A 24,742-nucleotide genomic window follows, 5' to 3' on the forward strand; every position below is an offset into this window, starting at 1 on the left:
TCATTTTGGAGACCAGGAAGCAAATAAGACTCCCCAAAAAAGAGATTTGACATAAGATCCAAAACTCGAAAGATTAGATAGACTCAGTTGTGTTTAACTTTTTCCCTCCAATCTGGTGGAAGAAAGGAAAGATGTCTTTCGAGCTGAGTCTGTCAGCCAACAGGATTTATTGAACACATATTATGTTTCAAGTCCCCTGCTTTATGATCTGAAAAGTACAATAGCGTAAAAGGCAGAGCATAGGCCTTGAAGGAATCGTCAAGCCTGGGTGGTGCCTGCAGACTTTAGTGAGCACCCTTCCTCCGCCTGTTCTCTGATATCATCACCTGGGAGCCAGATCAAGGGCTGTGGTAGGACCCTCTTCCCTAGTACAGCTCCACGCACTTCCCGAGGGAATCAAGATGGTCCCTTGACCTGAGCTTTGCTTCCTTTGGTTGTTAAAGGTGTGTTCTCGGCTCTTTCAACATGACCTGGGCAAAGTGGCACTTGGTACCTCACCTCAAGACTCCTGTTTGGTGATTGCCTCTATTTCTATAATGCTGTTCAGCAGTTAGTGGGCTAGCACCAAAATGACTGGAGGGAAAATAATAGATATCCTTGAGCTTTGCCTTAATTAAGACAATGAGATCAGGTCTCCTTAATCATGAAAACAACCTCTCAGACTAAACAAAGAACTGTCTCTTTTGCCTACTACTTGCAGTTTATTTAAATTAGTGTTGCACATTCAACAATGGTGTCAAAGCTACATAATAAAACCTCCCAAAAGGATGAGTTTTCTTGGCCTTTGCCTAGGGATTAAAAAAAAGGCATTAGCCACATAGAATGAGATTTACATCTTGTTAGCTGCCTGTATCTCCTTGACTATTGGACACAGTGGGAGGGGCCCCATCTATCTTATTTGCTGGGCAGTCTGCCTTAGTTATGATTCTGCTGGGAATTAAAATAGTGAACTAGAAGCATAGGAGGGGGAAGGGAAAGGGCAGGAACTTGCAGATACTCAAAAGAATGGAAGCTCCCTGCAACCCTTTTTTTTGTAATCCAAGATTAGGTACAGTTTGCCCTAGCAGCACACAGGCTATCTCAGTAGGTAATAATCTCCTTGGTATTGGTGAGTGAATTGTTTCCTTGCAGCTTTGGAGCAGCTGGCTCCTCTTTATTGTTCAGCATATGTCCAGTGCTGCTTCTGCTAACCCTGCGCATTGGATTCTGCTTATGAAAAGCAAAATAATTGCCTCAGTCAAATAAGGAGATTATGAACCTCTCATGAAATGTAAGCACATATTAGGGATACCCCCTTATTTAACAAGGCCAATCAGAACTCGCCCAAGAAAAGTGGATAAAAAGATACTTAAATGGGCTGAATGTTTGCTTCTCGATTGCTGCAGAAAACAAATGGTCAGGACTCAATGTCTTTCTCTTCTAAATCTAAGCCAATAATGAAACCACAGATCAAAACCAAATTTAACAAATGGTTATAGAGCATGGTCTCCAGATTCCTAGTACCATTAAAAAGAATTCTTTTTTACAAAGCTATTTCCATTTCAGAGATGCAATGCTTCATCCATCTGTTGTGTCACACACTGTACAACAAACGAGCCTTAAATGACAAATGCTTCCTTTTGCCCCACGTCACGTGGAAGTCACATTGTCATGTTGTACAATGAAGTGATGTGACAGTGACATTTGCTTAGAGGAAGGATGAGCAGAGGCTGACTTCAGTCTTTTTGCTGTTTTTCCTTACTTTTGGCCACCAAGTAGCAATTACCTTTTGAGGGTCCTTCTTCCCCTTCCTCCCCGAATGCTGAAGTACAAAGCAATTAATGCCTAAAGGCTAAATCCCACTCAAAGCCAAAGTATCCACTAAAAGAACATGAGAGATCTAGGATCTTGAAAAGGGAAGGGGTGGGAGTGAAAGGCATGGGGGGCCCTGTGCAAAATGCTGTTTCTTGTGAGATTTACTCTAATGTCTCTCCTTCAGCTATAGAGGAAGGTGTCTTTTCCTCGAAAAGGAAACAAACTGGGTTTCTCAGGGATTTTCTCCACAAGGATTTTACTTGTAGTCCACATACATTGTTTTGCTTAAACAAAGTTGCTGAAGTTTTGTTTTGTTTCTGAATCTTTAATAAACTGAATCTTTAATAAACATACAGATCAAATTCACGCTACTTTCTAAAAAGCCTTTATAATTTTGAGAATAGGAAAAAATTAAGAATTTGCTTTAAATAGTTAAAACAGTTTCTGTAAGGCGAGGAAGACAGATTTGTTGGTTTATGAAATTCTGAATTCCATCTGCATGGGAGCTGGTTTTCATTTGTAATGCGGTATAAAATATTCTTGGCATGTTTGGGGCTTTATGCACACAGAATGCTCCATGCTAAAACTAAATCTAGATAGAATTAAATAAATTTCTTTTCCTAGATTTTTTTCCCCTAAAGCATCTCCTCTTCATCAAGTCCCTTGGATAAATGCATTCGCCGAAGTACTGCCTGGTCTCTCTATGAGTAATTTAGTCTTCAGCCTTCATTATTCAGCCTTTCAGCTGGTGCCTGTGGATGGGTGGTCAAGGGCACTGGAGTTCACCAGCAAACCGTAAAGAGGGAGTCCTTCCCAGTGGAGACACTCAGAACTCCTGCTCATGTCCTAGATCTATTTTTCATTCCCTGAAATCCAAGTCCCAGCTTTCTGAATTTTATACATCCTGACTGCTACAGTAATTACACTCTTAATATGCATACTGCATTTAGTGTCAGCAACTTGCAACTGGGGTACAAGGTTTGTGGAACAAATACCAAAGATGAAGTAAAAGAAAAGTTAATTTAACCCCTTTAACCTAGAAACATTTAAATTTAAAAAAAAATCAACAAGTCTAAATTCATATGACTGGTTTCATAGGGAAAATTTGGTGGTTTGGGGATGTGAATATTGACTCTGTATATTACTAGAACTCATCTTCATTGGAAATTGGAGTGAGGGTTTGCTCTTCCTTACCAAGGTGCTCAAGGGATGAACCATATTGAGATTCTAATTTGACAGGGGTTGACTTGCCTTTGTATTGCAGGCATATTTTATCAATTCTTGGTTAGCTTTCAGTCTTAAAACCAATAGAATTCAATGACAGAAAAAAAACCCCAAACAAAATATTAAACTCTCGACTTAGGTATAACCTTGTGGATATATTGCATCAGAGCTGATTATGTCAGAACTGTCAGTTATTTCTTCCGAGAGCCTGGGATGCTACATGCCTTAAGATAGATTGAGGTGCCTATATGCTTTCTATCTTTTATTTATGAAGATAACCCTGCTGACCCACTAGGATGTGCTTTGCAGTTTTCTCCAATCCTCCTCTCACTCTTTATTAGCTATGAAACTTACTGGCCCCTGTGGCATGAATCTAGATGAACCAGCTCTTGAGGTTCAAGCCCATAATTTCATCAGCATAGCAGTTAACTAGCTGAGATAACTTGGCACTGAGATGATAACAATGATTTAATCTCACATTTGAGCAAATCTTTACCTTTAAAGATCACTTTCACATAAATTACTCCATTTTATCTTTATAATGACCTGAGAGGTAACATGTTAGAGGTAAGGAAAGTGAGGCTCAAGGAAGTCTAGTGACTTTTCCAGTAACAGAAGATTTAAGACTCATACCCAGGGCATCGCTCTCTCTAAACCAAAATGGTCAATAATACTCGATTGTTTGACAAGTGATAAAATCATGCAAGAATTGTGATTTAATCTAGAGCTTCATGTTTTATTGAGAAAACAAATCTAGGAAGGTGTCCGAAAAAGTGATTGGCAATAGATATTAGTCACTTAAAATTTAACTCCAGACCCAAGAGTATCACATGAAAAACCATGAGAAAACTGTGAATATGACATAATCAAGTGTCAGCTTACATGGTACAGGTGATCGGAACAATGAGGGTTCAGAGAAGATGGAGAAAACCATAGGCCAAAAAATCAGGGGCAGTATAATGGAAGAAGAGGCACTATAGTTAGAGCTTAGAGACTGTGCAAGTGTAGATGGAAGAGAAGTGGGTGGGGCATAATAGGTGGTTGGGAACATCCCAAGAAAAGGTGGAGAGCCAGCTTCCAGATGGGGATTAGCAGGGAGACCCATCTGATTGGAGGAGGGCTGCCCAGAAGCTCTAGATAGGGAGGTCATAGGAATTAAGGTTCAATAAGGAGGGTGGGACCAAATCAAAGAGGACTTTTAGTGCCAGGCAGAGGAATGTGGACTGACGTTGAGGTGCTGTAAGGTGTATGGGCAGGGCTGGTTCCTTCTAAGGGCTGTGAGGGACAATCTGTCCTGTGCCTCTCCCTAGCTTCTGGTAGCCTCAGGCATTCTCTGGCTTGTCAGTGGTGTTTTCCTCCTGTCTTCCTTCTATGCATGTTTCTATGTCCAAATTTCCCCTTTTAATTAAGATACCAGTTAGATTGCATAAAGGCCCACCCTAATGACCCCATTTTCACTTGATTACCTCTGTGAAGACCTACTTCCAAAGAAGATTATATTATGAGGTCCTGGCACCTCTCATACAAGAGTGAATTCAGACGGAACAGCAGAAGTGTCTGTGTGCTTGGGGACAGGACGTAGCAGTGGGAGGGGTGAAGACTGGGGACAGAAGGTGGTGATGAGTTGAATTTAAGTTTGGATATATTGAGCTGAAGATGCTGTGGAACAACCATGTGGCGATGTTAAGCAGGCTGTTGGGTTCACAGTTCTGGGCTCAGAAGAAAGGTCTGGGTAGGAAACAAATATTTGGGCTATAGATCTAGGGAGGAAAAGAAATTATAATAATCAGCATTGACTGTTAATCAGGCACAGTCCATAATGCTTTCCATGAATTTTCTCTTTAATCTTTTCTTTTCAACAACCATATAATAGATACTGTTATTTTCCCCATTTTACAGAATATGGTTGTAACTAAGCCACAAGGTCATTCAGAAGTAACCTGCCTAGGGTCCCGCTATTAGTAGAGGATCCATATACGTTCTACACCCAAATTTCCCACACATGACCATGACTGTGATCCACAGTAGAGACATATCTTATGTTGTGGTTCACTACAGACATATATTTCAAGGAAACAAAAATTGCATGAGATCACACTTACCCCTCTGCTGTTTTCTATTCTATTTCATTGTTTAAATAGGTTGGTTGCAGCCCACACCTTGATCCCCAACCCACTCTTGAAACCCACAGTTTTAGAATTATGGTTTAACACCCTCCCATCTCCCACCCCTAAATCAGGTGACAGCCATAGGACTGCAAAGATGAGCAGAGATGGAAGCGACTCACAGGCATTAGGAGGGAACTTTACTTCAGGGTGCTTTTAAGTGAAAAGTGTAACAAGATGAGTAGCAAATCTCTTCCGCCAAATCTTACCCCGAGGACGTGTCTGCGGAAACGGGCTAGCTCCTCAGCAGTGAGTCATCTAAGGCTGTCACATGCATTTATGAGGATTGAAGCTGTTTTTGCTGCCAAGTTTTTCCACCGATGATATGGGAGAAAATGCAGATGAACTTAGCTTTGGAGAATTTTGAAGTCGTTAAATTCTAAAATTGCTACAGGATTGCATGGCAGCAGAATTTGGGCACACAGCCCAAAGAAAACCAGCCCCCTGCCTGCACGGCACTGTGATGTGATTCCTGCAGACAGTAATTGCGATCGGAAATAATACCTCCAAGGCGGAAGCTTTGGAATATGACATTTCACATCTTGCTGAGCAGGAAATGGTTTTGCTGGCAGGACATTAGGAATCTACCCCCCAAATATATGATAGATCGTGAATGTATTCATCCTTCCACTTCATAGAAATAGGGGCAATGTTCCTTTCCACTAGAATTAACCTCTTCTGAGTGGCCTTAGCCTCCTCACCACCTCCAGTCTCTCACTCCCTCAGTTAACCCTTCCTTCCCTCTTTGGCGCCGTCATTTTCTCCTTTGCCTTGGCTTCCCTGACTTCTGATTTCTAATCTGCCTTGGTTTCCTCTCAAAGAGCCTCTCAGCAGAAGGAATGTTGGGGGTGAGGTAGCCGTTTTCTATCTTGATAGTGGTAGTGATTACGAGACTGCATGCTTATCAAAACTCATAGAATTGAACACTAGAAAGAGCAAATTTTACCACATTTAAACTATACGTATTTTAAAAATGACTTTAAAATAAAAGCCCTGGCCTTTTCTTAATTCTGCCACCCAGTGATTATCACCCTCTTTCCTCCCTCCCATTCCCTGATACTCTTTTTGTAATGAATAAGCTTTATGGGCAAGTCTAAATTAAGACTGGATTCTTCCACTTGTGGGGGCAAACAAATATGTGTTAATAGCTTTTTAAAAATAGAATGGCAATTCCACCGAGGCCCATCGGAGAGCATGGAAGAGAAGGGTCCCCAACATGCCAGCCAGCCATGCCAGCAACACAGGTCTTGAGTAAATCTCTGTGTTTTTATCACTTTAGCCTGTGGTCAGATTTGACTAGATTAAAAGGTTAACTGCTAATGGTTTACTGTCCACTCTTCTGTGTTTGTTTTAGTGTCAGGTTTTTATTGTCGAGGTCATTCTGAAGATACACAGCTTCTTAACCATACAAAGTTGGTGTAATACTTAGCCTCCGTCTATTATGTCTTGTATCTTTTTTTTTTCTTTCCCAGTCCCAGGAGTCCGCCTTCTCTGTGAATCCCCCTCCAACAGGATGTCGTGGTTTATTTTTTCCCTGCCCTTGGCCATGTGGATGGCCGAGTTCCAACCTTTTACCATCCTCATGTTCTGCGGGGGCTGCTGTTTCTCAGCTCTCTTGGGAACTCCTGCCGTGTGACTGCCGTGTTTGCATGTCCCTAAACTCTAAACCATGAACTCCTCAGGCAGGCCAGCTGTGCTGTGACAGCTATTTGTTATTCCTCGATCTAGTACTTTTACTCTCACTTGGCAAGACCTGTGCTTGTATTTCCAGTCGTTTCAGTGGTGGAACAGTCTCCACAGAACTTCCATCCTCATGAAGTAAGCGGGCAGCCTGCACAGACCTGCAGCTCCCGGGTCTGCGGGCAGAGAGAGGGCAGTGGGGCAGATGGAGAGGCTTGCACTCAGGCCTGGGCTCTGCGTTGGCTTTTGCCACTTGCTAGTTGTATGGCGTGGGGGGTGTCATGTCTCCTTCCCAGACCTGTTTGGATATGGTCACAGAGCTCCAGGTATTCTGAAGAGATACCTTAGAAAAAAGTGAGGGGTTACCATGTTGGCAGGGCCCCCGGGACAGGAACCAGTTCTTTAGAGAAAGTATCTTGTGGTTGAACCTTTACAGTTCTTTCCAACTTTAAATGTCTCTGATTCTATGAAAGGACGGAGGGTCTTGTGCCTTCCTGCTTCCAGTGACTGGTGGAGAGGCCCTGCCAGGGCAAGCACGGGGGTTAGGAGCCACAGCTGGGGATGGAGGAGAGAACTGAGCCCCACCATGGGATTGGAAAGTGATGGAGTTTATGCCCTTGACCCAGGTCATTTGGTCTGAGACTGCAGATCCACTTATCAGAGGGGTGGCTCTGATCCCTTCAGAGGTCCCAATGCCACAGCACTTGGTGGGATGCAGATGAAAGAAAATGCCAGGTTCTTTCACCGTGGGTTTGTGCTTCTTGATGGGTAGGGAAGGAGCATTGGATACAGTTGGGGACATCTTGGCTAGGGTTCCTTGCCAGATCCCAGTTCCTAACTGTTTCTGTTCTAAGGAGGTTTTGCCTGCTTTCTTCATTAGATAGCAGTTAAAACAAAGAGGCAATTCTGAAGGGAGCTGGCAGGTAATCTATGACTCAGACTACGTATACACACCTGTGCCTGGGCCATGTTCTACCCAGAGGAGAGTCCCCACCGAGTTGGAGGGCACTACTATGACACTGACCTTGAGGACCACTCAGCACTTCAGTTGGACTGGACAAGCAGATGATAGTAGTAATGATAGCAGGACATGGATAACACATAGCTTTTTAAAGATGTACAAGAACAGATCTGATTCTTGGAACGGCTTTATAAGAAAGCCTTCGCATTTCCTTTGAGTCAAGCGAAACAAGTTTAATTATTAATTGCTATGTGTCTGGAATGTGGCCTTTTCAAATGGCATTAGAGAAAGAATTTCTGGCCTGCAAGGAATTTCGTATGAACTAGACAGTAACACTCTTCCTAGATGTGGAAAGGAAAGCACAATGTCCTGTCTCCATTCACAGATGCTTAAGAAGGTAGAGGTGGAGGTAAGGAAAGAAGGGAATTAGGAATTACATGGTATTTCCTGGGGGATCTGACTGTTCTATAACAAAATCATTTGCAATCTGATTTTTTTTCTAAGACCTTTTTATTTATTTTTTTAAAAAATATTTTTAAAAAATTGATTTTAGAGAGAGAGGGCGAAACATCATTTCATTGTTCCACCTATTTATGAATTCATTGGTTGCTTCTTGTATGTGTCCTGATGGAGGATCGAACCTGCAACCTCGGCATATTCAGGATGACACTTAACCAACTGAGCCACCCTGCTAGGGCACAATCTAATTTCTATGGTGGTGGGACTTGACCTGTTTTCTGGCAGTTTTTTCCAGCCCTCTCTCATTTTCTCTAGCCTTTTTCATCCACTACACACACTATCTCCTCTCAGCTTCTGTGTGTAGAATTAGGGGTGTTGTGGCCCTCGGTGGCAAATCTTACAGCTAGATTTCTCTGTACACAGCACTGAGAAGTGAAGTACACACACAGCTCATCCTTGTGCCTGTGTGGGACAGATAGCTTGCTTTTTGTCTACAAAACACAGGTGATGGTGCATTCAAGGAGCTGATTATCTTTTCCATTTCTTACCTTGTGCACAAGTAAATTGTAGGTATTGTTTATTTTTCTTTGCTTGTGCACAAATAAATTGTTGGTATTGTTTTTCCTGTAGGAAATTGTTGCCATCCTTGGACTGGTTTATAACCTTGTTAAAGTTAGTGGAGCTTGTGTCTTAATATACAGACACTGAATTAGAGTATTGTGGACCCACCAAGTAGATTTTCTTTTGAAATAAGATCCGTGAAAGGAAGTGCCAGCCATTTCATTAGGCTTGATCAGGGTGGGCAAACTACAGCCTGTGGGCCAAATCCTGTCCACTGCCTCTGTCTGTATTACTTGTGAGCTAAAAATGGTTTTACATTTTTTAATGCTTGGGGGGAAAATCATAATATTCTGTGATGTGAATTTTATATAAAATTTCACATTTTTGTGTTTATAAATGCAGTTTTTTGGAGCACAGCTATACTCCTTCACTTACGTATTATCTAAGGCTGCTTTCACACCATAACAAAAGAGGTGAGTAGTTGAAATAGATACTATGTGGCCACAAAGTCTAAAATATTTACTATTGGGCCCTTTACAGAAAGTTGCTGACCCTTAGTCAACAAGGACAGCTGACATCTTTTGTTTTACTATGTGCCAGGCACTGTGCTAAGCACCTTTGAGGTCTTATCTTATTTACTCTTCCTAGCAATCCAATGAGGTTTAACTATTTATTTACTGTTTATTTTAGAGAGAAATAATTTGTTGTTCCACTTAGTTATGCAGTCATTGGTTGATTCTTGTGTGACTGAGGACTGAACCCACAATCTTGGCATATCGAGACAACACTCTAACCAACTGAGCCACCCAGCCAGGGCTGAGCTGTAACTCTTTTATCACCATTTTACAGATGAGGAAAAGGACTGTCAGAGAGGTTGTACCTTTTTCCTCAAATCACACCGCTGGTCAGTGTCAGAGCTGGGATTTGCACACACACGTTCTGATTCCAGGGCCTGAATTATCATCAGTCTCCGAATGCCATCCCAGTTGGCTGGAGCAATACCCATGAGCACTCTGGGCAGGGCTGAGGTGGAGGCCACAAAAATTGTTTACTTGAAATAGAATTTATTTTTGTTTTTATTAATTTAATTGATTGCTTAACTGAGATTTTATGTTTGTCTCTCTCATGAGAGTTCAGAAATTCCTTAAGGATAGTGACTGAATGTGCACCCCAGTGCAGTGTCCCGCACATAGAAGAAGCTAAAGTGAAAGCTTTTTTAATGAAGGAAATGGCAGGAGAAAAGGGGAAGAGAGACAGGAAGAAGAACTATATTATCAAGGAAGAGCCAGGTTCTTCCAGCATTGGCACCCAGGCCATGGATGGCTCCACTTGGCACCAAGGTGGCTGACCCAGTACCAGGACACACTGGTGTGGGCAGGACACCCTGACTGGCATGTGCATGCCCTCTGCTGCGGCCTAGCTGCTCCTATTGGCCTGCTCCTGCTCCCCTCACCTCTGGTGGCACTGTGGCTTCCTGGCACATAGCCTGGACATAGTGCCAGCCCTTGAGGGGGAGAGCAGGGCAACTCAGTATTTACTTTGGAGCATGTCCATTCAGAGCAGGACATGAAAGCCATGCCTCCTGTTCTCACATCCAGAGACAATGGCTGTCATCAAAGGGGGAAACTTTGACTCTGGAAAGATGCCAAAAGAAATTGTTTCTCTTACCTATCCAAGACCACTGATTTTAAAGGCGAGACACTGGCTAATGAGGACTCATTTCCACTGGTCGTTGACCAGCATGAAGCACCAGGCCTCTTACGCTGATGTAAGAAGCATCCAAACCTGTAGAGAATTTTTGTAAGAGTTTTTTAAGCCAAACTGACAACATATGCCAGGGACCAAGACCTCAAATGCTCCCGAAATTAAGTCTTGCAGCTTCTTTTATGCATTTGAAATTAAGGAGGGGACCTAAGAAAGGTTGGAGAAATCAAGGAGGGGAATGGATTACAGGATAGTTATCAAGATTATGTCCTCTCTTGAGGGTTAATCCCTTCAAGGGTATTACGTCTGGTATTTCAAAGGTGTGTTAACCTAGATGCACAAGAACAATGGACAGGGCTGGTTTAAAACCTCTCACTAAAGAATTTATAGGCCTGGGGTGTGACCATCCCCCATGACCTGCTCAGTTAAGAATAGTTAGGAATTCATGATCAGATCACCCTGGGAGGTTACTTTCCATACAACCCTTCTTTTTGCTTATACTCAGAAGAACAAGGGGCAGATGGGCTTGAGCAGGGACACTCTTTTTTCCTGGGGCTGGCCTGGGATTAGGAGTTGGTATGAGGACTCACCAAGAGCAACAAAGTAACACTCTACCCTCTTACTCAACTGTGTCAAAGCAGCTAAGAGACACCAGCACTAAGTGGGTGAGAAGGCCAAGGGTGGCTGTTTCCAGGCAAGTATGATAAAAGTATATAGATACATCTCTTCTGATTTCACATGATTCTGCCCACTCTCATTTATTGATTTATTTTATTTGCCACAAGAAAAAAATAATGGAGAGTAGTGTATTAGTAGTCTATTCATCGAAAAAATAAATATTTATTGAACCCCTACATGAGCCAGGCTCTAGGAATACAAAAGTGAATCATTAGTCATTCCTAAAGGAACTCATAAATCTTGTGTTGGCAATACTACTACTGTACTAATACATGTCATGATTGCTTACTATATGTCAGGCATTCTGGTAGGTTCTCTTCATAGACTAAATCATTTAATTCTCACAATTATCCTGTGAAGTAGGTTATTATCCCCATTATACAGATGAAATTGAGGCACAGAGACGTTCAATGACTTACCTAAGGTCATCAGTGACAGAGCTAGGATTCAAATCCACCCTAGCACCAGAGTCCACGCTCTCCACCACTGCACTACACAGCTTCTGATCCTAGTAACTTGAGACTTGCTGCGCTTCAGCAGGATGCTAGGGCTCTTACACACCATACCATTGTCATCATAACAGCCTTATGAGGTAGTATTTTACAAATGCACCTACAAAGGCAATGAGCAACCTGAATATAGAGCAAATACAGATGTGTCTCCAGAGCTGGGCCTTAATTACAGCTTCATGCTGACATTCATAGTAGGATTGTGATATTGGGATATGAGTGACCAGTGTGGAACGGTGCCATATATGCTGCTTAGGAAAGATTCTCTCCTGATACACATGTCAGGGAGGCAGCCTCCTGCAGGCGATGGCAAGTTCCACTATCCAGATACCAAGGGTATTGAGGGGAGGAAAAATAATTTTTCTTTACCCTTCTAAGTTCTTCTAGATGGTGTAATAATCAAATTGACATGAGACAGATTAGCAGGATTAACAACTTTATGATATATGCACATGTGGGGGTTCCATAAGATTATGGGCCAAGGACATGTCAGAAGGGGTGTGGGTTCATTCGGGAAGTCAATTCACATGGAAATGGAAAAGCAAATGTTTGGTAAATAAATGTTTGCTGGGTTGTCTTTAACAACAGGACACAGAGAGGACTTTGAACAAAAGGGCCTTGCTAGGTTTCTCCTTGTATATCCCACACTAAAGATTAAACTCTAGTGATCTATGATAACTGGAGCAGGTCTTGTATCCCAGTTCTTTTAGGCAGTTCCAGAGAAGGTCAAAGTTTTGTTTTTTTTCTTTTTTCCTGAGTCTTTTGTTTTTTAAAAATAACCAGCTTAAAATAATCAGTATCCTAACAAGGCATATTTTGGGGTGGTAAACTCTGCTTCCCCTCACTAGCTCTCTGCCAAAGTGCCCAGACTCCTACTTTAGCATCACCCTTCAGGCTAAAGCACTGAGCTCAGAAGCCCTCAGTAAACTCCGGCGTGTTAAGGAGAGAAAGCCCCACCTTACCTCCAGAGCACCACGGTCACATTAGCTCAAATGAAGGCAGGAGAGCCACAATGCCGAAGACGGGAAAGGGTCACAGTTGGGGCACCTGCACTGTTGGACCGTTAGGCCAGGGTGACTCCTGTAGGCCACTTCTTAAAAGCTGTCACTGCAGGGCTCACTGTCCCTTCCCTCCCTTGGCGCTCCATCGCCACCACTTGAATCAGTTATTTTACAGAGTGGTCCTGTTTCCTAGTGAGAAATCAGGTTAGAAAAGGAAACCTACCTGGGGCCGGGGGTGGGGGAAGAGAGAGTTTCATAATTCTGTACAAGCCCGCCTTGGACATCTCTGTCCAGGAGGCGCCAGCTTTTCTAGAGCTCAGGGAGAGCTTGGCTCCTGGGGGAGGAGCCTGTTGCTATAGAAACCACCGCCGGGCCTGGGAAGCCGGTGCATGTTCTCCGGGCTCGGCCTGGCCTGGGAAGCGGTGCATGCTCTCGGGGCTCGGCCGGGCCTGGGAAGCGGTGCATGCTCTCGGGGCTCGGCCGGGCCTGGGAAGCGGTGCATGCTCTCGGGGCTCGGCCGGGCCTGGGAAGCGGAGCATGCTCTCGGGGCTCGGCCGGGCCTGGGAAGCTGGTGCATGCTCTTGGGGCTCTGCCGGGCCTGGGAAGCTGGTGCATGCTCTCGGGGCTCGGCCTGGCCTGGGAAGCAGCGACTGAGATTGGCCCGTATCTGTGTTGATTTATTATTTTTGAGTAAAGTCCTAGAAGTGGGATTACTTGCTCAAAAGATATAATCGTTTATAAGGTTCTCTCCAAACTACACGTTGGTTTAAAAGTCCGAGCGGCTGTCAGTCGGGGCCGGCCCCACCCAGCTCAGATCTGGGCTCCGCACCCCCAGGCCAGACACCCCGACAGATTCGCTTTATAGAATCCCTGACTCTCACTCCCAGCCGGGTAGTCAGACCCGCCGCACTGATTGCTTAAACAAGGGAAACCGCTGGAGCAAGCAGTAACTTGGCACCGCCTTGAATTTAATTGTGAAAATGAGAAGTGTGACCGTGAAACTGCGGGAGAGACAAACTTGCTGCTGGTGTGCTCCTCAGTAGGGACATCCATGTAGCTAGGAGTCTAGAGTCAGGGCTGGGAGGTCATCTTCCAAGCATACCCGGGACAGGTAGAGCCAACTTTGACACAGCCAGGCCAAACAATGGCAAAACCAGAGTGTCTGTTGATTGGCTTTTGCGTTTTATTTGTCAGAGCAAGACAAAGAATAAGGAAAGGGTGGCATGCTGGATCAGCAGATGGCAGAGCCTTGCAGTTCGCTTCAGTCTTCTCCGTAAAGGACATCTTCCTACTGGGAAAGGGCTTCTGAAGGCTAATGAGAAGGAAGTCACACCTTGGTAGGCGAGCTGCACGGGGTTCAAGCTGCCAACCAGACTCAAGCAGGCTTCAATCTAATGGTACCGTTAGTAACTTGGCAAAGGATACAAAGCAGGAGATACAGTACTTTCACCTCATCAGGAGGCCCAGAAGCTTCCTTTGCCCCTCACCTGCTTGGGATACGTACCAGGGATGAGAGCCAAGGAATGTAAGGGTCACCTTGACACACAGAGCTCATAGCCCCTTTTCCTGCCAGTCATCTCACAGCTCCACTAATGCACTCGGCAAGGGAAGCAGACATAATACTCTCCATTTATCATAACTACTGTTTGCAAGGGAACAGTGCTGTGGGAAAACCAGGTCATTCCCAGGTGGGCCTACATCAGCCCCAGACCTCATATTAACCTTTCACCCACAGTAGGTGTTGTGGGTTGGATTGTATTCCTCAAAAGGATATGTTGAAGTCCCAAATCCCAGTACCTATGAATGTGACCTTATTTGGAGGTAGGGTCTTTGCAGATGTAATCAAGTTAAGGTGAGATCATACTCTGTGAGGGTGAGCCCTAATTCAACATGACTGGTGCCCTTACAAGAACAAAAAACAGAGACACAGGAAGGGGACTGCCATTTAGAGACACACAGGGAGAAGACAGCCATGTAACCATGGAGATAGATGTACCTACAAACCAAGGAATGCCTGGGGCTACCAGAAACTAGAAGAGACAAGGAAGGATCTTCCCTTAGAGTCTTGAGAGGTATCTTGACATCTTGATTTTTGTACTTCTAGCCTCCCGAAGTGTGAGAGAATAAATTTCTGTGATTCTAAGCCACCTCACTCTGTGGTACTTTGTTACAGCAGCCCCTGGAAACAAATACAGTAGGTAAAAATAGAAAAACCAGTTGCCCTAAATAAATTTTAAGTCCCCTGGCTTCAACAAGTGACATTCCAGGGTTTTTCTTTTTCTTTTTAATAGGGCCTAGGATAGAAGAAGCAACAGGAGAGAGCCTAGGTAGGGCTGCTTTGGCTCCATAGAAATGCTTAGGAAAGAAATGAGCCAAGGTGGGGCTGCTTTAACTCACTGGAAAATCAGGGAAAAGGGGACCTTGGAGACAGGTTCAGGGAATTAGCCTGGGCCCATTGCTACCCTGGTTGCAAGTCTCGTGGGGTCCCTTAGAGTTTAGGAGATGCATACCTGTGGGGGAAGGAGAGGGGGAAAGGAAAGGCGCAGGCGGGCTCCAGGGAGGGAGAGCATGACACATTCCAGGTTTTTGAAGGAACATATGATTGCCAAATTTTTATGAGATCTTAAGGAAAAGGTAAGTTTCTTAAAGACTGGAGATGGAGAAATACACTTTTCATTTACAAAGATCAAACCCATAAATTGTAGGCTAAGGAACTCTATAAAGCATAATTTTATAGAGGAATATTAATGGGATGGTTTACAAGCACCTAGAAAAGAAAGCATTCTGGGTTTCATAAGAATAAATTATACTAGACTCTCTTCTGAATTTCCTTTTTGATAGAGTTATTAGAATTGAGTTTTAGTTATCTGTTCAGTATGATTCATCATGAAAAAAATGACAAGAGGGTAAAATGAACTTAGAAGCCATTAGTGAAAGTATAGGGCCTAGAACAAGGAAAGCAATGGTCTTGTTCTATTCTGTGCTGAGCAGACCCCACCTGGATTTTGTCATCAGTATTGGGTATCACCCTGTAGGAAACTCACAGGCAACCTAGAAGGGATACTAAGATACTGAGCTTGGTCAGTGGTGCTTGATCTGAGTCACTTTTACTGCAAGCACTCTGCCTATCTGAGAAGGGCTATCCTGATGCCTGAGACCCAGTCAACATGACTATGAATTATAGGAAGGACATTGTGATTTTGAGAGATTCTGTTCTTTTCCTATTTTAGTATTATCAGTGCCTAGTACATCACCTGGCACATAATTATTTGTGAAATGCAAAATATTAAATAGTATCTCAAGGGCAGAACAGTTCTGGTGTGAGTTCTTGGGTTGCAACTGCGTCTGCTGGTTTCCTGGTTAATCCATTTCTATCCACATAACCCTATTAGGTTATGCCAACTTGGACCTTCTCTTTTCTCAAGAACACTTAAAGGGAAGATTCTTTCTGCTGCATCATCATCATTTTCAAATAGTCCTGTTTGGTCTAGGACCTCCCTATAGCCACTAAATAATCTCGCAGGGCCACTGCAATAGAGAAAAAGGAGCCTCTTGGGGTCTAAGCCAAAGCACTCAAATTGACTATAAAAAGTGTGGACTGGCTGGAGGAGCTTGGTTTTGAGGGGCCCCACCTGGAGTCCTGTGAAATCCATCATAACAGTGCCTCTTCTCCAGTTGCTCACGTGTGAACTGAAGGCTGGAATACATGTTCCTACCATCCTCTTTCAGAAGACGATCAGGCAATAATTTTCATAAAGGTTTTTGAAAGCAAAGATAAGAAAAACTCAATAATGATTGCATGAGGCAGAATTTCTAGGCTCCTGATTTCAGGGTTCCTCCTTCTAGTTGATTGCATTTGTCTCTCACTAGAACACACCACCCCTCTAATCAGCTGGCTTTGTTCCCCTGTGGAATTGTCTGATAACTGTGCCTGCTGTAGTCCATCCTTGCAGGGCACTGTAACCCTGAAAGAGAAATCATGCCAGTCACAAGACCTGAACTCTAATTCACCTCTACTCTATAATAGCTACTCCACTGTGGGCTGGTCCTGTGACCTTTCTGAACCTCAATTTCCACTAAAATAATAATTGTGCCTGCTCTATCTATTTCTGGGTTTACTTTGCTTTGTATTATAAAGGTGCTTTCTAAATTATAAACCATCAATCAGATATGAAGAATTGTACCTCCCTAGTGGTCTCTCCCCCAACTTTTTTCAATTTTGAAATGAACCTTTACCTTTACATCATGTTATGTCATTCATTCATTTGTAGAAGGATTTTTGTCATTCTGCGTCTGTGTATTGGGTGCCTACTATGTGACAGGTACCAGCTAGGGACTTAGAGGTAAAAGATGGAGCAGTCGATAATTTCCAACAAGGAATGCTATGGAGCACACAGACGTGGCACCCAATCCAGACTGGAGTGGGAGGGTCTTGGATTAGAGGAGTTGTCAGAGAATCCTTCCAAAAATGGGTAATGTCTTTGCTGAATTCTGAAGGATTTGATGGAGTTAACCAGGGAAAGGAGTCTGGAGAGAATGAGAACATTCCAGGTAGAACAAATGGCATATGAGTCCAGAGATTAGTGTTTCTCAAAGGGGGTGCTATTGGCAGTTTTAGAGGACAAATGTACTTATATGTGACTGTCCCACGCACTGGAGGGTGTTTGGCATCCCTGCCTCTAGGCACTAAATATCAGCAGTACCTCCCACCCCTCCACCCCCAATACACAATCAATATGACAGCCCCAAATGCCCCTTCACATTTGCATGCCCCACCACTCCATCAGCGGGTTTGGTGCCATTTCCTGGGTGAGAACCACTGCTAATAAAAACAAACCCAAAACGTGGTGGCATGCCTTAGAAACTAGAGTATGACTGGGGAGGACAGAAAGTGGGAAAAAAATGAAGGAGCCATGGGCCAGATGATGAATGGTCTTTTATGCCATCTTAAAGAGTTTACTTTCTAGGAGCAATTTCATTGATCAGAGAGAGCTAAGCTGTATATAAAGGACTTTGGCACATAACAGATGGCCAATAAATTTAAGATCTCTGTATCCCAGGATCCTGCCAAACCCAGTTTATTTAGCACATGTCCTGTTCTTAAGCATATGTACTGTCTATATACCGATGGCTGTGTACATCACAGTCAAACTGGCCAATGACCATTAACTCTTAAATGTCTGTTTAACTGGAAGGAAACTGGGGAGGGCAAGACAGCTCCAAAATGTCAGTAAGATGTGCAATGGACCCAATCCCAAGGATCTTGGGCTCTTCTCTGCTCTAGTGGCCCCATCGTCTGGCTGTTTGAGGTCTCACAACAAGTAAACTACAACTTAGAAAGAAGCTGTGCTGTTACATACCAACAGCCACTGCCACCAGAACCACCTGTTGCGAGGGAGTGTCAAGGGGAAGATGCTGTGGCCTGTAACACATCCTGTGGTAACTCAGGCCCAACTTATAAACAGTTGGTTCATTTCCCAAGAGGTACTAAAAATAAAGCTGCACTTTCCTATAATAAGCAATGTTATATGTGTTAGGTTCCTGGTTGGGCCCTCCAAACCCACTTACTCAGACAGTAGTTAAACCATTGTGATGAGGGTATTTGGGACCCAACTATCCGGTGTAATGCTATTTCCCAAGAAGAGCTATTCCCAATTCCAGGAAAAGATCAGAAATACATAGGACCCCCGTTTACTCTACCGCACCCCAGGCTCCAGCCACACTGAACTACCATTCTCAGTGCCTGGGAGCCATGCCTTGCCTCCAAGCCTTTGCCTGTACTGTGCTCCATGCCTGAAATGCACCCCACTCCTCCTCGCCCTGGCATATCCCTCTGGTGGGCTCCAGAGCATCCACTTCCTCTTGCAACCAAAGCACTTACCATGCCCAGCTGCAATTGCCTGATTGCTCAGCCATCTCCCACACTAGATTATGACGTTCCTGAGGGCTAAGAAACTGTTACCTACTTCTCTGTATCCTCAATGCCTACTCAATGCCTGGCACACACCAGACATTCAATAAGTATTCATTGGAATAGATGATTGAATGAGTGAGTGAAACTTTTCTGACTACAAACCCAGCAATAAGACCAAAGATCTCTCCCACTTCTCCACCATCTTTAGAGCACAGAGACTCATGCTAGTTGTATACCCCAGAGTTTCAGTTGAGCGGGGAAGAGAAGGAGAGAGGTAAGGAGAGAAGATATGCTCGGGGAGGGATCAGCATCCAGTGAATTTGGCTACTGGATGGGCTCAGCAGCACAAATGAGAAAGGGAATTCCCATCACAGCAAGTCAGGCACCTTTGTGATGGTCTGTCTTAGGAAGAGGTGGCAGCCTGCCTATAGTTTCAGGTGTGGGTTCTAATTAAATTGTAAACTGAAACAGAACTTGTGTCCACACAAATACCTGTAGATGAATGTTTATAGCAGCATTATTCATAATAGCCCCAAAGTGGAAACAACCCAAAGTCCATCAACTGACTGATGGATAAACAAAATGTGCTATATCCATACAATGGGATATTTTTCAACCATAAAAAGGAATGAAATACTGATACATGCTACAACATGGACGAACCTTGAAAACAGTATGCTAAGTGAAAACAGCCAGACACCTAAGGCCCCAGATTGTATTATTCCATTCATGTGGTCGGCCAGAACAGAGACAGAATAGGTTACTGGTTGCTTAGGACTGTGGGGGATGGCAAGGTAGGAGGTGGTCGCTAAGGGTACAGGATTTCTTTCTGAGGTGATGAAAATGTTCTAAAATTGGTTGTGGTGATGGTTGCTCACATATGTGAATATAAGCCATTGAATTGTACACTTTAAATGGGGGAATTGTATAATATGTGAATTATATCTCAATAAAGCTGTTAAAACAAAAACAACCTAAAGCAGGGTATTAACCTGGGCTTTTGAGAACTGTGCGCCACCTGGAAGAGCATGCTAAAACTGGCATGTCTGTGCGTTTTCCCCGGTCTGCCGATTTCACTGGATTCTCTATGACTCTCTTTCCCCTCCCCCCACGAAAGGTAATCACTGCTCTGCAGAGTTGACTGCAAGGAAAACAGTATGATATTGATATAATCAAATATGCAAATTCACAGTTTTATTATTTAAATAAAAGTGGTTAGTGTCCACTTTTCAACTAGTACCCACCAAGGAATAGCATGCAGTATGATTCCGGAAGGCCTTCCTTGCTGTAGAAAATGGAATGATGGTGAATTCCATCCTGACGTGTACAATGTTTTTATTCTAAAGTATTATTTGTAATGTGAGGATCTAATCGTTTTTATGTGGCTACACGCTGATTATTTTTAAGCTAGTCAATGCTTTAAAAATAAGTTTAATGAGTTGGTAGGAAATCAAGTTAAGTGTAAATGTAAAGTTTTTCAACCTTTAACTAAAAGCTTTTGCGTCTTCAGAAAAGCAATGAGTCCTGTCCATGCCCTGAAGCAAATAAATGTACCATATGGTTTTCCCCTGAATGATTAGAACCACTAGAAGCAGAGAAATGCCATTTGCATTACTTGACTTTGAGGAGCTGTGTTTTGTTTCCTGGGCAAACACCAAGAGCTGGAAAGAGGTGGCTGAGGCTTGCTGCACGGCGCTGCTTTGCATTTTTAAAATTTGCATTTGTGTTGCAAGCTCCTTGAGAGGTCTAAGGAAAGAGATCATCTCTTATTCTTAAAAGAAGTTAAGTACGGGTGTGCTCGCACACCCTCTGGACTTGGACTCCTCCTGCCGAGTTCCCGCGCGGCGCGTTTTCTTTGTGGGATGCACCCCCCCCCCCCCCGTGCTCACCGGCCCCCTCTTTGCGGCTCGCAGCCCTGGGGGGCGCGCCTCGGTGGCCGCTCCCGGGCCGTCCCGCAGTCGCACAGCGGCGAGGGACCGGAGCGGCCCAGCAGCGGGCCTGGCAACAGCTGACTGCTGACTCAGAGGGGCGAGCGAGCCGCCCACGAATCTCCTTGCAGCTCGCTGCTGCATCCCTATCCCACAATCCCTTGCTTGGCTTGCTGCAGTCTTTTCACCAGACGCTGAGCGAGAAAAAGATGTCCTGTAAGATCGAGACTGATCGGTGTGCGTGCCGAAGGGGGGCTCCCCCTTGTTAAGGACCCAGAAACATTCCTGCGGACTTTGCCGAGCCTCCTGCCCATTTCCTCCATTTTTCTCTTCCTCTGTTCTGTGCATGACCTGGCACATCCCTCCATAGAGCAGAAGAGATGCTGGGCTTCTGAGGATGGCTGCACTGCATGGTAGGGAATTCTAACCAGCCTCTTGGCATGCTGCTTCCAAACTTGAGACGTTAGCAGAAACGGGCATTGTTCTTTTGGGGTCCCGCGGAGTTGCAGCGTGGGAGGGTTTAATGCTTTGCCTCGCTGGTTAGTGTGCAGAAACGAGTAGGTCCTGAAGGTTCGGGTTGCTTGGTCCTGCTCAGGTGGATAACTGATTTCTCCTGCTCTCTGTTCTGCCCGTGCCCCACCTTTTCTCTCTTGGTAATGCTGCATGCTCTGTACCTACGAGGTAGAGGGAGACCTGCTCTTTGCTAAACAAAGGCACCGAATTCACAAGAATAGGGAGAGTCATGCAAGATTTTCTTATCAAGTTCCTAATGTGATCTGACCAGCTCTTTATTTTTACTAGTCTTTATTTTAACGTGTATCTCGGCTTATTTTAAACAGAAGATTCCCCCCCCCCCTCCTGCATCTGTTGGGCACGAAGATGGGGATGCAGTATTTAATTTGCAGGGTTCCTTCCACCATACCCCAGGGTGGAGGAGAATGTGGGATTCGACCCTTCCCCCACCCTGTCCTCTGTAGAGAACCCTGAGGGTGAGGGCCACTTTTCCCAGTTACCATTGGAAACCCATTCATTCATAATGCATGATTCGACCCTCTGAATTCCAAATCCCATTGATGACCAGCAAATATGCAGGAGATGATTTGTTTTATTTTTTCTGACATTTTCCCCCTGCCTTTGCAGTACACTCAAATCTGGGTGGAGTTCAATGGTAGCGTTACAGGAAAAAAAAAAATCTAGCTTTGCTTCCTGAAGCAGTAGGCATTATCTTTGTATCCAAGAAGTTTTTCTCCAAGTATGCCCCACCCTGTCATTGTCCCCTATGGGGGGGAGGGCGTAGGAGAGCAAGCAGGAAAGCTATTTATTTTAAACTAAAAATTAGGTGGATTTCTGAACCAAAAGATAAGATGATATTTCTGTCTTAAGAAAAGATGAGTGTTACAGTTATAGCTTTAAGAAATAGATCTACATTTAGAAAGATGCATTTAAAAAATTATTGGTTCTTTTTTGGCTTTCACCATATTATGGCAGTTTTTATTTCTCATGATTAAATTGTTAGAGGGTTTTTTTTTAATTTAAAAAACTAGAATATGTAAGGAGAGCCATTTGTTTGCCCAGATTCTTAAACTGATTCCTTATGATTAGGATTCTGTACTGCTGAATGTGAACCTATTTCCTTGTGCCTTTAATTATTTCCCAGCAGATGCCTTCGCAGCACGGGCCCTACCCCACTGTAATGTTAAATAATGCACGCCCCTCCCCAGCAAGCACACAATGCAAAGTTTCATGTGTGCTGTGCTATGAGAAGGCAGCTTTCTGCTGCTAAATATTTCTTTCCAGTTTTCTCCTAAAAAGACACAATGATTTGCATTGGAAAGGTTAAAACTCGGCCCAGTGTAAAAAGGTTCTGTGATAGAATGTGCTGGTTCAAGCAATAAAAATGCGGCACGTGTAACCCACACGTTTTAAAAACAGAATAAAATCTATACATGTTTTTCATCACAGTTAATATTATAACCCTGAGATGACTTTTCTTACATGATAACAAAAGCTTTAGTAGATCTGATTGCGTACGATATGAAGTAAAAATACTCATTCTTTATATTAATAAGAAATGAAAATGTCCTTCATTTGGATATCTTTAGACATTAATTTCTCCAAACTTACAACTTCCTCTTATCTGTCTTTATTAAGTAGGAAAAAATCCTACATATGTAGCAATTTTAAAAAATTAGCTAAGCTTAATTTTTAGGACTCCCTTGTTCTTTTTTTCATTATCTCTCTGATACAACTAAAACTTTAACTAGATATTGGTAGATATTATTAAAATATATAGAAGAAAAATATTTTCAAACTTTAAAAAATTTGCTGCCGAATTACTTACTATCATTCTTTTCTTTCTTTAAAAAGCATGACTGAATTACTTCTAATTGTAGCAAAATTATAATTTGCACACACCAAAAAAAAAAAAACCAACTTGGATGCCATCTGTGCTCCTTTATTACTTACATAAGGGTTTCAGTGTCAGAGTAGAATTTGTTCTATATGATGGGGTTGGCCCTTAGGGTTCTCAGAATATTACTGTTCAGGTTGTCTGAAATTAACACATCCTCCTAGAACCTGGGGATTTAGATTAGACAAGATACTGAGGAATAAGTGAGCCCAATATAATTATTCAAATAGCATCACTGGAGAAAATATTCATTACTGCTTTTTGCACGCCAGTTTTTCTACCCATTTCTATTTTACCTTCTCTGCCTTTATAGTCTCAATAGCCTCCACTGAATGCTTTTTATTCTTCTTCTCAAAAATGTATTAATTTAAGTGAACATTTATTTTAATCAACAACAGAATTAAATAATATGCTTCCTATTAACCAGGGGCCACAGGGTTCTGCTGTTAGTAGGCCTGTCTTTGAAGTTCTGATGTGGAATAAATTTCTCTTTCCCTACTTGCTAGCCTTGCTTAACTCCCAGAGCTTAAGGGCCTGGCTGTGCTCTGCCATATTTTGTGGTCCCAGAATATTCAGCCTCTTTGTGTAGTCCCCAAGGAAAGCAAGGGAGGAGACTTAGAAAGCAAGGTGATGGATGTGTGGAGAGGAGACCCCACTCATCTTGATGGTCCCAGGGTACTGTGAGATGAATGTCCATTAGCCTGACCACTTAACACTCCATCACTCAGACCCAGCTTTCTGGAGGTTGGAATCCCCAAAGCAAGTCTTAAGAACTGACTGCAAATGTGAGGACTTTTATGAAGGAAGAAATGGCAAATAGTTACCTATACTAAGGAAAAAGATAGAGGAAATAGGCATAAATATCATAAAAGCAAGTGGGGACTTGGCATGTAAATCAACTTCCATATAAGCAAAACCCAGCAGCCTAGGGAAGCTGCATCTGAGCCAGGAAATAAGAACCTTTGGAAAGCTTGAGCAGGTCCTTGCCTGGAGACAGAAGTTAAAGTAGATGACTCCCTGAATGTCATCCCCCCAACACACACACTCACTCACACATATATTCACACACACAGTCAGGAAAGATATTACATCTGGCCTTCTAATTTATAAAATGGCCCATTTGGGATAGCCGCTTGATTTACCTGGAAATAGGTCACCCTGTTTTAATTTCACTGAAGATTGTCCTGTTTTTTTTTCTTCTAGCTGAGTTCTCAGCAGCAATGCAAATTCCACTTCAAGTCAATGATAATATGCCCACAAATTTTAAAAACTGAAAATACCTTGTTTGTTTAATCGTGTTTCAACCTGTGTCCTGAGCTTGAGGTACCACCTATCCTGGCAGGTAAAAGGTAGCATATTGTGAGTTATGGATAATTCTAATAGTCCAAGATTTCCTTTCTGTAGCTGTACCAGAAGATTTTTAACTTCTTGAGAAGCTGATTTTCGCATGCCGGCACCGCTGTCTTTGGCCCAAGAACAATACAAAATGTAGCCATATTAATAAATTCAGCTAAGTGGCAACAAAGAGGAGGAGTAACCCAAGAATGCCATACAATTAAGCAACATACATGGGATCTAGTGCCTGTAGAATGATGTATAATTAGACATGCTTGCTGCCTCTTACCCACAAGTCACATGTTAAGATTTTATTTTCCAAAGGAATCTCGATCTGCTTCCCAACCATGTTTCCTAGACCAGCCTAACAAGTTTTCACTAACTCTCTCCCCTTCTCAAGAACAGTGCTTTTCAGTTTG

At 43.3% G+C, this 24,742-nt stretch overlaps 1 protein-coding gene across 5 annotated transcripts in view; it reads left to right on the forward strand.

Annotated features, from left to right (window-relative positions):
• The window catches only part of TRIM2 (tripartite motif containing 2), a 125,757-nt gene that overhangs the window by 47,516 nt on the left and 53,499 nt on the right, over positions 1-24,742 (forward strand). For 2 of the 5 annotated variants that reach the window (XM_016197776.2, XM_016197777.2), the window contains exon 1: positions 20,659-20,991. The exons of the other annotated variants lie outside the window; for them this stretch is intronic. In XM_016197776.2, the coding sequence (XP_016053262.1) occupies positions 20,989-20,991 (3 nt within the window). In that variant the 5' untranslated portion in view covers positions 20,659-20,988. Of the gene's footprint in view, positions 1-20,658; positions 20,992-24,742 lie in introns of those variants that run through there. 5 annotated transcript variants of the gene reach the window in all.

Source organism: Miniopterus natalensis, chromosome 4, assembly GCF_054644295.1.
Source record: "Miniopterus natalensis isolate mMinNat1 chromosome 4, mMinNat1.hap1, whole genome shotgun sequence".
NCBI lineage: Eukaryota > Metazoa > Chordata > Mammalia > Chiroptera > Miniopteridae > Miniopterus > Miniopterus natalensis.